This window comes from Micromys minutus (genome assembly GCF_963924665.1).
Source record: "Micromys minutus genome assembly, chromosome: 25".
NCBI classification, from domain to species: domain Eukaryota; kingdom Metazoa; phylum Chordata; class Mammalia; order Rodentia; family Muridae; genus Micromys; species Micromys minutus.
Genome location: NC_137960.1, coordinates 39,599,082 through 39,612,949, shown reverse-complemented (window position 1 = coordinate 39,612,949; position 13,868 = coordinate 39,599,082). Strand labels below are relative to the sequence as shown.

Here is a 13,868-nt window from a genome sequence, read left to right as displayed (position 1 = left end):
AAGTGGAACAGTGACCCACAAAATGGTAGAAAATATCCACACTGTTTATATAACAAAATGGCACCCACACATGTACACTGTAAGAAACTTCCAAAATATAAGAAATACAATAAAAAAAATAGTCAAAATAGATGAATACCCATTTCAAAAAGGCAATATCTGAGTGGCCAATAAACATGGAGATGTTTGACCTCCCTAGTCATTAGGTAACCGAGACATTATGAGATATACACCAGCATAGTTAAAATTAGGGGGATTTGCTCTAGGAAGAGTTGGCAGGGTTGTGGAATAACAACAGCTCCTACAGTCAGCTAACGGGGGTTGTGGAATAACAACAGCTCCTACAGTCAGCTAACGGGGGTTGTGGAATAACAACAGCTCCTACAGTCAGCTAACGGGGGTTGTGGAATAACAACAGCTCCTACAGTCAGCTAACGGGGGTTGTAGGTTAGTGGAGTAGTTTGGAATTATCTACTCAAGGTGCAAGGGCATATGCATAATCTTATGTGCCAACAACAGTCCGACCAACCAGTCAGTTGGATTTCCAGAGCAAGAATAAGTGCATGCGTGCAACAGACTCACACAGTATTGAGTACTGCTCACAACACACTAACTGAGGAGAGCCCAAGCTTTGTTTTCCCTGCATTACTCTTCTGTTTCTTTGCACATGTCAGCGGTTCCATCTGTGACTCTGAGGGCAATGCACGCATGTGGAGCACAGCACACATGAGGGTACAGGAAGAAAACGAGGGGCTGAAGCAATGGCTTCTTGCTTAAGAGCACTTAATGTTTTAGCAGAGGATCCAGGTTTGGGGGCCCAGTACCTACCCAGTAGTGCATGAGCATTCACAACTCTAGTTTCAGAGGACCTAATGCCTTCTTCTGACCTCTGAGGGCACCAAGCACTCACATGGTGCATGAAGTCAAACAATGCATACACATAAAATAATCAATCATTATTATTATTAAGAATAGGTGGCTGGAGAGATGGCTCAGTGGTGAAGAACAGCACTTGCTCTTTCTGGGGTCCAAATTCAGTTCCTAGCACCCACATCAGGTGACCTGTAAGTCCAGCTCCAGGGGGTCTGACCCCTGACCTCTACAGGCGCCAGCAGCCATGTGAATACACCCACACATCTATACCCCACATATACACACATATCTAAAATTTGAAAATAAAATGGGATTTTTTTTCCTTAAGTCAGTGAATTCTGTACCCAAGTCCAAAGATGCCTCAAGTAGTTTCTGTTTTTAGGAGGCAGGTAAATAGGTAGAGACATAGATAGGTAGGTGGAGAGGGGGAGGGGGAGGGAGGAGGGGGAGGTAGATGAATGGATGGGTGGGTGGAGTGAGTGGGTGGGTGGATGGATAGGAAATGTTTTATGTCCACAGTACCTTGTGACCTATTTGTCTTGATTGTTTCTGCAGGTAATTGACTATGCCAAGCTTGTTCAGCCACGCTTCGACAGTGCCCGTGAAAAGCTAATAAAAGACACCATAAGTGAAGCCACTAACGCAGCCATCAAAGTCGTGAAAGAGAGGCTTCTGAATGAGATGCAAGCCAAAACCCGAGGTGAGCCACTGTCCTTCCATAAGCCACATGTCTCAATGAATGACCACGCCTGGCCAGCCCAGGGCGGGGCTTCAGCCAGGTGTCTCAGTGATTGGCCATGCCTGCCAGCCAAGGGCGGGGCTTCGGCCATGTGTCTCAGTGAATGGCCACGCCTGCCAGCCAAGGGCGGGGCTTCAGCCATGTGTCTCAGTGAATGGCCACACCTGCCAGCCAAGGGCGGGGCTTAGGCCTGCCCATTTCAGTGTCTTTGCCAATTGTGCATCTAGATAGAGAGGAAGCTTGAATGATGAGTCTCCACAGTTCTCTCATTGCACTGGTGGTAGTTAAATGGCTGTAAAGCTAACCAGCAAGTACAGAGAAGACACTTGATTCCTCCTTCCCAAGACCCAGCTCCCCACCAATCCCTCACTGCTGCCCATGATTTTTCAGGATCAACACAAACGTGGTCTCTGCTTGTTTTTCTCTAGAAAAAATGACAGTTCTAATTTTGTGACGATTCTTGTAATTCATAGAGGGGTTCAGTAAAATTTATATCTCTAGTTGTTTTCATACACACACATGCATGCATATTAACGTTCGCATTCGCACATACACATACAGACACATGTATGTCTAGCCTGGAACTATATAGTCCAGGCTACCCCTGAGCTTGAACCTCCAGGCCTCCTCCTCCTCCTCCGTTCTGTTGAGTCCTGGGATCACACATGTGAGCCACCATGCCTGTACTAACAGAACAACCTCGAGTCAGCGCTGCGCTGTGTGAGATCTTTTCCACATTTAAATGTTGTAAGACTCTGAGGAGTCCTAGCTCAGGAGCGCTACCCACAGGACACAATTAGACAACAGACCGCTGCAATGGCAGGAGGTTTAATTCCATGTACATGGGGTTGCTCATGCTCGAAGGGAGAGTCAGCCCCGAATTGAAAAAGCACACATCTTTTATTCTTTACAGCGGGCAGATTTCAGCAACGACATGGGGTGGTGACATTGCATTGGTGGGTTACAGTGACCTTTGGATTCATTGGATGAGGGGGTTTAGGCTACTGATGTATCTTTGGGTCTTTTCTATGAGACCTTGTGGCTGTCAGCTAGCAAATTCTGTGGGTTTTCATCCTTGTTTTGTTTCTCAGAATTGGGTGATTAGAGCATGAGCTAACTATGACATGGGTCAGGACCCTATCTAGGGCTTTCTAGAGGGCCAGGTGGCTATCAGTCAGTATATTCTGCGGTTTTTCTGAGAATTACTCTGGGCCATTGTATTTTGCCAGGCACAGGTGGGCTATCACAGCCTTAGAAGATGACTGGAAAGTCTCTGAATCTGACTTCAGCCATTTCTGTGTCTTTAAGGTCCCACATAAAGATCTAGCCAAACTCTGAGACCAACTCCAATCATTGAGGACTAGATTCAGTTTGCCACGGTTACGTTTCGTAGAGCCTCCGGAAGCATAACACCACACTGTACAGCCTTCTGTGTACCCATTCCAATATTCTTTTCCTGATCAAACATGATCACTATAGAAATAATGATACATGGTGTTTATTCAGCATGATGACCTGATAAAGTTATGCCAGCTTCCTTGCATACATGACCTATGTCGTCCTCGCAAAAGATCTACAAACTCAATCTTTTTTAAAGTTTTAAGTTTTAAAGTGAGATTTTTAAGTAAATCTTTGATTTTGGTGGATGGAGGAATGCACATGAAAGGAGCGGCTGCAGAACTTGCCCACGGTGACGGCGGTGAATGTCTGAGGTTTACATCACTGTGTAGAGTAGAGGGTGGCGAGCAGTCCGACGTGGGTGCTGAAAACCAAACGCAAGCCCTCTAGAAGGCTCTTAGACACTTAGTGGCCAGCCCACCCCACTACATGTAATTGAAAGGCTCTCTCCGTGTTTCTCCTTAAGAATTATTTTTTTTATCTTGTCAGCATCTAGCAAGATAACCTTAAAGTTCTTTATGCTTTAACCTGTTTGACCAACCATGCTGTACTTCAACATCAGCCATGTTTGGGTTCCTAGGATTCATCTTCTGTAGTCATGGTAAATGAGGTTTACAATCCTGCCTGTTGCACACCTTGTCTCAGCAGCCACAGTTTAACTAGTTCATAGTCATTTGGTGAGCAGAAGCATCCGCTTCACTCACTGTACTCTGACCACACAAGAGCATGCCTGCCTTCTTGCGCTGCCCGTCTTGTTTCTAATTAGCCCACGAGCTGCTACAAGAATCCATCTTTCTACCCGAAGAATCTTTTTTTAAGAGCCAGGATTGAGATGGCGTGGCACCCAATGTCAGTCCAGATGATCCAGATGGAATTTATAGGTTTAGTATATAACCTTCAAAATACAAAATCTAAATGTAAATTATGCCTATGATCACTTAAAGCCAGAGGAGAAAGGGGACTGTTAGCCCAGAAGTCAGAGTCCTTCAACTAACACTTGAGTATTTTCTCTGCAGTAGACAGATGGCAAGAGTTCCCACTCTCTTAGTGCTTACATTTTAGTAGAGATGGAGAGATAAAAGAGGGAGATGAGGGAGGGAGGGAGGGAGGGAAGGGGGAGGGAAGGAAGGGGGAAGGAGGAGGGAAGGAGGGAGGGAAGGAGAGAGGAAAGAAGGAGGGAGGGGTGGAGGAAGGAAAGAAATGAGAAGGGGAAAGATGGAGGGAGGGAAGAGACAGAGGGAGGAAGGAGGGAGGGAGGAAGGGAAGGAGGGAGGGAAAAAGGGAGGGAGGGAGGAAGGAGGGAAGGAAGGAGGAAGGAGGGGAGGAGGGAGGGAAGGAGGGAGGGAAGAAGGAGGGAAGGAAGGAGGAAGGAGGAAAGGAGGGAGGGAGGAAGGAGGGAAGAAAGGAGGAGGGAGGGAAGGAGGAAGGAGGGAGGGAAGGAGAGTGAAGGAAGGAGGGAGGGAAGGAGAGTGAAGGAAGGAGGGAGGGAGGGGAAGAGGGAGGGAGGAGAGAGGAAAAGAGTGTGGAGGAAGGAAGGAGGGAGAGAGGAAGGAAGAAAGGAGGGAGAGAGGGAGAAGAAATTAGAGAGAGGGGGAGGGAGGGAAACATGTAAGGAGAGATAGGGCACACAACATGGGAGCAGGGTGCTGTAGTGTTGAGCGGAGCTTGTCAAAGTGAAGACACTAAATTAGAGCTTAAGTCTGTCTCTCATGCTGTTACAATCTGTAGTAATTCCTTTTACATGAAATTATGAGAATAAAACGTAAGTTTTGAAACTTTTCATAAAATGTCTTCCCCACTGGGACATACAAGTAGATAGTTTCCTATCTCCTGTGAACTTAAAAACCCTGGTAAATTCATGGACTATTCCAAGTCTGACAATAAAATTAACCTCAACACTTCTGATTTTAGAGCTCTAACCCCACATATATTTAAGAATAATTGTCAGGGGAGACTAGTGACAGTTTTTAAATCACAAAATATATCTAATGAAACAAAGTTTAGCCACCAACAGAGAGCAGACTTCCTGCGTCCACACCAGCTAACGCCTTCAAATGCTTTAAATTTAACCATCTTCATTTGGCCTAAGAAAATAGGAGACACAGCCCTTACAGAACAGTCAGAACCAAAACCCAGTCTGTCTGACTCGATCAGTAACTTTTTTTTTATTAGATACTCTGTATTTACAGTTGAGATGTTATCCCTTTCCCCCTCCCGCTCCCATTCCCCCCTCTATTTGCCTTCACAAAGGTGCACTCCCTCCTAATCACCCTCTCCACCCCATTGCCTTGGCATTCCCCTACACTGGGGAAATCCCCTGGACCAAAGGCCTCTTCTCACATTGATGCCAGACACTGCTATCTTCAGCTACTCATGCACCTGGATCAATAGGTCTCTCCATGTGTGTTCAGTGGTTTGTGTTTTGGTCCATGGGAGCTTTAAAGGGTTATGTTGGTTGATAATGTTGTTCTTCCCATGAGGTTGCATCCCCGCTCTGCCTCCCAGTCTCTACAACCGCCTTCCTTCAACACAACCATTTGTCTTTCAGAGGAGCTGCAGATGGCCTCAAAAAATGAGTATGAGGACTTCCTGGATTATAAAAAGACAAAAAGTTTTGAAGAGTTGCAGTCTTCTTTGGACGACTCTGGTAAAAACTCACTGCCTCACACCATCAGTGAAGGTCCCGCCTAGCGTGTGTATCGAGCCAATAACATGTCTTCTTTTGCCACAGCAACCACTCAAGGCTCCAAGACAGTAAGTACCTTAGAGATGGGCCAGGAAGACAAGAAAAAGTCGGAGCACGCCATTTCTGGAGACACCAAAGGTAAGAAAATGAGCTGCCAGGAAAACCTCTAAGGATCTTAGTCCATTTGTTTTCTATTCAGCTGTCCTATGGGAACTCAAAACTAAACACACAAAAAGGAAAGAAAACCATCAGAAGGGGGGAAAAGCCAGGCTTCACTTTTGAAGATGTCAATGGGACAGTTACAGCACAGACTAGATTTATCAATCTATTATTTTATTTCTTCAAAAACAACCTCTGTTCGTCCCCTATTTTTCAGGTTTTTTTTCCTCAAAATTGAGTAGTTTGTCTACAAAGTCATTTTTATATTTTAGGACCAATGGAGGCATTTTCCAAAATCAACTAATTACTTTTCTATTATTTACTTCTAAGATTTATCTTTATGTCTGAGATTTAAAGGTTTTGCTCTTGTGTTCTGGTTTCTGTAATAGTTTTCTGTTAGGTTGGTTTTGCTGCTGCTGATCTCGATAATCCGATGTATAGTGCAGTTGACTTATCGCATGCGTCTCCTCCTATTGAGTCAAACACACGTGCTTTTCCTGGCTATCATTTCAAGCTAGTAAGAACTGACTGGGCATAGTTAGAAACGCACGTGTGTTGCTCTTTTACACACACACACACACACACACACACACTTTCAGAACATCAAGTGGCTGCTGGGAGCCCCACCCCACCTCTTGATCCTGGTGACTTCTCTCAGCAATCTCCAGCCCTTTCCCCAGACTGTCCTTCCCCTTTGTGGACCAAGTGTCCTTCGTAGATATTATCCTTGTTCTTTCTACTGACAGCTATGTTTACCTATTTGAACATTATGGCCCTAACCTGAATTATATGTCACAACCATGAGTTCTGGGTCCCTGAGCCCATACTGAACTCCCATTCAGAATCCAAGCATGTATTGTTTTAATGCTCAGCTTAAGTTCTTAGCAATGTTTTGTCCAGAGATGGAAAAGAAACCAGTAGCATGTCCACAGTTAACGAGAGGTCCTGAGATCTTCACTAAGAAGAGAAGCAGAGTTCAGACAAGGGAAAGTCAGTGCTCTTAAATGTGGTCTTCCAAGAAGCCAGGATCTCCTTTGGAATTTAGAAGAAAAAATATATGATTTAAAAAACAAAACCACTATTACACACAATGTGCCTCTCTCTCTCTCTCTCTCCTCTCTCCTCTCTCTCTCTCTCTCTCTCTCTCTCTGTGGTGTGTGTGTGTGTCTGTGTGTGTGTGTGTTCGCACACACACTTGTGTTGGGTATCAAACCCAAGACCTTGCTTATTCTAGTTAAACTCTCCCCCGGCCCAAGCACTCTCAACTTACCGTTGTCTTTAAGGGATACTATAGTATGAACAACTGGACATGCATGAACACAGGAAAAATAACACAATAAGTTGTTTTGGTGAGAAGAACATTTGGAAAATAGATGCTCTGTCATCCTTGGTATGTGGCTACCATGGTAATCCACGGCATGGTTTCTGCTCTCCTGTCATAGCAGAAAGAGGGTACAAAGCAAGAGATAGACACTCGCCCTCATTTAGTCCTGTTCTCTTAAAAAACTGGCAGACAAGGCTGGGTGGCTCAGTGGTTAAAGTACTAGATTCCCAAGCATGCACCAGGGCTGAAGGGATAGCTCAGTGGTTAAAGTACTGATGCACAAGTGTGCACCAGGGCTGAAGAGATGGCTCAGTGCTTAAAGTACTAAATGCACAAAGGTGGGCACCAGAGTTCAGGTCTTCGGATGCACGCAGATGCCTCATGTGGGGGTGGCAGTGACACCTATAATCCCACCCTCAGATGACAGAGACAGAGGCTCCCCAGAACAAGCTGGCTAGGGAGACTGACCATACTAAGGAGTTCCAGGTTTTACTAAAAGGATTCCCAACATCAACCTCTGGCCTCCACGCTCATGTACATACATAAACACACATGCATGTGCCTATACATATGTGTCTAATGCACACACATTAAAATGGAAAAAGGAAAAGAGTACAAAAGAGCTCTCAGGAAAGTCGACGACAACAAGGACAACAACAAAACCTCCCCTCACCCAAACCCATTTGCATTTCACTAACTCTCCAAGCCATAAGGAAAGTTGGGAAGTAGTGCTTCCACCTGGGCGCATGCGTGGCCTCAACACAGAATGCTGCTGTACGAGTACAGGGCAGCTTGGTCCTTGTACCACCCTTACCTGGCTTTTCTTCACCCACCCCTCTCCCCACGGTTCTCGAGACTTCGGTTCTGCATCTTGAGGAACTGTGTCTCTTTCTTCTCTGAGCACATTTTAAGGCAAAGTGGGCAGGAGGCAACTGCCCTCTGGAAGCTTTTAACCTGAGAGCCATTGGGCTCTGGACCAGAGGTTCCAGTAGTTGGAGGCCCAAAGCAGCAGTGGCTCCAAAACAAGACTGGAAATCTCGGAAGCAGTAGGGTGAGGGGGGGCTGCCAAGCATCCATGCCTTGCTGAAGGGGTAGACACATAGTTAAATGGTAGAGTCACCCGGTGCCCCCTCAGTCCTGCCAGGAATAAGCAAAAATCAAGTCTGTGCCAAAATTTTTCCAACCAGCTCCAGCTGGCCTGCCACTGCCCAGCTCAGCTGTACGGGCACTTGTTCGTGAGTGAAACTATTCATCTTGTTCTGTGGAGCCTTCCCTTTGACGCTTTCATTTGCCTTCACTCCTGCATGCTCGAGCCCCTCCCCTGCCCCCTCGACAGAATCCTTCCTTTCCACGACTTTCATACGGATGCACACAGGCTTCCTGTCACGTCTCACTTGCAATTCCGTGGCTGCTGGTCCTTCTCCCAACCTCTAGCAGGTGCTAGAGTAACACAGAGTCAAGACTTTCCTTATCACAGATAACAGTGTCCCCGAGCCTGGGACAGAAGTTTAGGGTAACTCGTTTGATTTTTAGTCTCCACAGAAGAGTCGATAGTAGAGGTGACTGAAAAACACCCAGAGGTGTTTGCCATGATAGAGGATACTCTGAAACATGCCAAGGAATTGAACTTCGAGCAGCCATTTGATAAACAGGCTGAAATACTGGAGGAAGTCATCAAAGAGGTGAAATATTTCATTTAATGTTTACCATGGACTTAGAAACTAAGAGCATATTGATTCGGTGTTTGTTTGAATGCTATTGTACTCTTCAAATTTATGTATCTTTTTGCCAAGATAATTTTTTCCTGTTTCTTTATTTTTGAGGAGTTTTATACATGACCACAATGAAATATGATTGTAACTGTCCCCTGGCTTTCCCTCTCCATACCCTCACAAACACATGTTTTCCCATGTCTGTGTCTTTAAAAAATGACTAGTTTTTGCTGCACATGTGCATGGGTGTGGGCTGCCAACTGGAACATGGAATCCCTTGTGCAGCTATCTCCCCAGTAAAGAATGGTTCTTCTTCGAGAACTATCTGCTACCGACAGCTCCAATGCTGTCGTTCGTGAATTACGCCAGTGAACAATTGCTGGTACTTGCTGTAAGATTTGCAATCATCAACAAGATTAAGTGGTATGATTTAATCAGTTCTGAAATAGTTAACTTTTATTGTCTCTGGTTTAGTCCAGTTAATGGAAAGATGGAGTCTATAAAGCCAGTGCCTCTGTTAGATATTCCGTCCACGAGCTAAGCAGTCGGAGGCTGAGATCAGTTTTGTCACGTGGCTAACTAACTTTATCCAACCATCCTGAGCATGTGTTGGTGGGGAAGGTGGAAACGAGTAATTTTTCACTCCAAATGGGAAAAAAGCCTCAAATGCCATGCCCACAGCAATGGTGCCACGCCCATTTGTAAATGGGCAAGCTGTCCTTTGTAAAGGGCAAGCTCTCATAAGGTGGATATTGTGCGACAATCTCAGATAAGCATTCAGAGCAAGCAAGATGAATGAGGCAGTTTTGGACTCTCGGTGAACCTCTCCATTGCTGCATGATTATTGAATTTTAAACTATTATGTGAGAAACTCTGGGCATGGGAGCTTATCCCCGTAATCCTGGCGTTCAGAAGGCTGAGGGAGAGTATCGTGGACTAATTCAAGGCCAGCCTAATTTACATAGACAGGTCAGCCTGGGATAAGCATAAGACCCTGCCTCACAAAAAGAAGTAAGAATGAGATGTTTATCACAGGAGACGACAGAAGTGCTTTATAACTCACTCGGTGGCCGATTCCTCGGAGCCCCTCAGCACTTCTGAGCTCTCTCACACCTTTCAAACCAGTCTCTTTAGGGTCTTCTAACAATCATTTGTCCTTTAAAGTACCCGTTTGCAAAAGCAGCCTGCACCTGCTAGTCTCTGTATTATGCTAGATACCAGGGTTAGGAAAATATAGTATGGATTTTCTGAAGACTCTCTCCAGTATCTTGCAGTTCTCTGTAGAAATGTTTTCTAACAAGCCAGGGATGGAACTTAATGGCAGAATGCTTATCTAGCATGTGTAAGGTCCTGGGTTTGGTCTTCAGCCCATAATAAATAGATAGATAAATAAATAAACAAACAAACAAACAAACAAACCAACAAACAAACCAGGTCTTCTACCTTGACTAGCCTGAGAAGAGAAAGTGCATCATGGTGACCAAATATCCTCATCTCATAACCAGGAAGCAAACAAGAGCATGAGGAAAGGAATGGGTACCCCGTCCTCCTCAAAAGCAAGCTTCTAATGGCCTCCCAATGGGTCTCTAATATTAGCTTTGTGCTACCTCCCAATAGTGCCAAGCTGTGGACTATTCACTCACACAGAGAATGTAGGAGGCATTGTAGATCCAGCCTCGCTATACTGCAGGACTCCAGGACAATTAGAACGAAGACGTTCTCAAGAGCAAATTTCAATGGAGAGGCTGTTTAATGACCAGTACCTTCCTATGAGTAACTCTACCTCTTGACAAACTAAGGCAGGAGAATCATCTTCAGTTCCAAGACAACCAAGTCTACGTAGTGAGTTCCAGGCCAGCCTTGATTACAATGTGAAACTATTATCTTTTACAAAACAGATATGTGTTTCATCAGAGAAGCGGTGGCTAATTAAAAGTATGTAAGTTTAGGGAGTTAGAGAAATGGCTCCGTGGATAAGAGCATTTGCTGTTCTTGCAGAAGCCATGTTGGGCCGATCATAACTGTTCCAGGACAGTTTTTTTCTGGCCTCTGTGAACTCTTGCACTCACATGCACACATCCATAAATACACAGAAAAAATGTGGATATGAAACACACATCCATACAGAAACACACAGAAATAAACTATGTACCAAAACACACATCCATACACAAGCACACAAAAATGAACATCGTGACAAAGCAGAAAACCTTCAAGAAAGGTAAGTTTAAATTTCAATACAGAATAGCAACAGATATACTTTCTCAGCTTTTATTTAATCAATCACTAGTCCTCGTGAAGCCATGGTGATAGAGCCATTTTGCTGGCTGGTCTTAGGTCAACTCAACACAGACGAGTTATTCAAAGGGAGGGAACCTCACCTGAGGAAAATGCCTCCATGAGATCCGGCTGTAAGGCATTTTCTCAATTAGTGATTGATGGGGGAGAGCCCAGCCCATTGTGGGTGGGGCTGTCCCAGGGCTGGTGGATCCTGGGGTCTATAAGAAAGTAGAATAAGCAAGCCTTGAGGAACAAGCCAGTGAGCAGCACCTCTCCATGGCCTGCATCAGCTTCTGCCTCCAGGTTCCTGTCCTGTTTGAGTTCCTGTCCTGACTTTCTGCAAAGACTGACTGCAATGTGGAAGTGTGGGGCCAATAAACCCTTTCCTCCACAACTAGCTTTTGGCCATGGTGTTTCGTCACAGCAATAGTAACCGTCCCAAAGACAGCCAGAAAAGAGTGGAAACTGAAAGAGATGTCTCTGGAAGCAATGTGGCATCTTCTGGAAATATAACCTAAGAAAATATATAGGAGATTGGAGAGATGGCTCAGAGAGTTAGAGCACTAAGTGCTCTTCCAGAGGTCCTGAGTTCATTCCCGGCAACCTCATGGTGGCCCACAACCATCTGTAATGGGATCTGGTGTCCTCTTCTGGCATGCAGGTGTACATGTGCACACACACACAATATATATATATATCTTGTATAATATATCTTATATATAAACATCTCCCTTGCTTAATACTTTCTATAAGGATGCTAAATACTAACTTGTGTGGGAAAGATTTCGATAAATTAAGGCTCACATGGTAAAACAAGCCGAAGCCTCTACAGCTTCGAAGCTGAAAGCAGCCTGATGGGGCGACTCGTCAGGAAATGCACAGGCCGTGCAAGCCTGGTGACCAGAGTCCCATCCACAGACCCCACGGTGGAAGGAGAGAACCAGCTCCTGAAAGCTGTCCTCTGACTTCAGGACACACACCCCTGCACACACTCACACACAATAACAATAAAGAATTTATTTAAAAAAATTAAAGTAAAAACTTTTAAACTTGAAAGGAACAGGTATCCTAAATCACATCTTAATATTGTTTTCATGTTTTTGTTTTTGAAACTTGGCAACTAATATTTTTATTAGGAATCACTTCCACATCTTCTTTACAGCTTCTCTTTTGTTTCCATATTCTCTTGTGTGAAATCTTTCAAAGTTCAATTTCTTTTCATTTTCCAAAAGACATATTTTTTCTCAGACTAAAAGGGGAAAAAAAAAAGCCTAAGGTTCTCAATCTGCGGCAGCCCAAGGACTTTATTGTCCCTCTTGATTCGAGCACTCTGCATCCCCCTGAGAGCACACAGACGTGTTTAAAGGTTGCTGTGGTCGCAGATGCGTGTCTCTGATTTCCATATGTGTGAAGTGAGCACTGACCGTGAGAGGAGGGGGCTGAAGAAAACTCCCCCGAGAACCTGCCAGAGTTTGTGCGTTCACTTCTACCGCCTTGAGAAACTCTCCCCTCCCACACTGGAGAGAAAGACTGGTACCTGAACATCGAGCTGGGGCAGGAGCTCTCTCCTCAAATAATTCAGAGACCACGGTGCACAGAAACGTGGTAGAGATGCAGCTTAAAGCCCGAGCCAGACCTTCTGACTCCAGACGCATTTGGCGCTACGGATTGAGAGCAAAAGGTCACGGTTACGTTTAGTAAAAATCTGTTCCTTGTTTTTAAAAGTAGTAAAACTCAATTTTTATTACTTCGAAACTGACCCTCACTTTTTTAAATGTATTTTTATTTATTTACATCTTAAAGTCAAGCCACTCTTATTTTCTCCTCAAAGTCAGGACTGAGAAGGCGCTTGCTGGAGTTCTACAAGACAACATCACAAATCAGTGAGCTGCGGACTTATGGTGCTGTCAATGTGCATTTTCACAGGCAACAGAAGACAACACGAATAGGTTCCCTGGTGCCCCAAAATATGGAGGATGGGTTGTGAAGAACTTCCCTTTAATTCGAGAGCTGTGGATGTCCTTAGCAGAAAAAGCCCTTATACCTGATCTGATTGTCTTCTTATCCGATGCAGAAAGCAACGGTGGGTAAATACTTATCATTTCAAGTTAAAATAAAATGTTTATTGCTTACAGTTAGTTTGGTTAAAATAGAAAGCGGAGACCTCCCCTTAGGTGTAGATACCAGTCCTGTGACAAGTGCAGCTAGGACTGCCTATAGACATGAGGTGAGGAGACAGGCTTCTCCTTCGAGAAAGTGACCTGCATAATACGCTACGTGCCTGAACCTTCTGGCAGGCATCAGCAGTTGTTCTTTGGAGCTGGGAATTCAGCCGACCGTCCTCAGTCAGTGACTGTAACTTGTAAATGAGCCCTGTGTACAATCCTGAAGGTAGGGTCAATGCTGGTGCTAAATTTAAATAATCTATCACTTCAACTCTTAAGAAACCATATTTGAGAGACGGTGGAGTGGAGGTTGGTGCAGCCAAACCTGTTCAATGCATACGATCTATACAATAGGAGAGAACCAACTCTCATAAGTTGTCCTCTGACTGCCCATTCACGTGTGCGCGCACACGCACAAATAAATATATTTGAAATGAGAGCTTTCAGGGGGAATATGTATTTCCATGTTTTTATTATTTGTTACATATAATATAAACTTATGCCTTTCAAAAAAGTACTTAAGACAGACTGC

At 44.6% G+C, this 13,868-nt stretch overlaps 1 protein-coding gene across 1 annotated transcript in view; it reads left to right on the top strand.

The window, feature by feature from the left end:
* AK9 (adenylate kinase 9) overlaps positions 1-13,868 on the top strand; it is a gene marked incomplete at both ends in the record, with an annotated part of 106,867 nt that overhangs the window by 24,681 nt on the left and 68,318 nt on the right. The window contains 5 exons of the mRNA XM_080938205.1: positions 1,429-1,573; positions 5,559-5,657; positions 5,742-5,834; positions 8,713-8,861; positions 13,098-13,254. Of these exons, the coding sequence (XP_080794331.1) occupies positions 1,429-1,573; positions 5,559-5,657; positions 5,742-5,834; positions 8,713-8,861; positions 13,098-13,254 (643 nt within the window). The remainder of the gene's footprint in view (positions 1-1,428; positions 1,574-5,558; positions 5,658-5,741; positions 5,835-8,712; positions 8,862-13,097; positions 13,255-13,868) is intronic.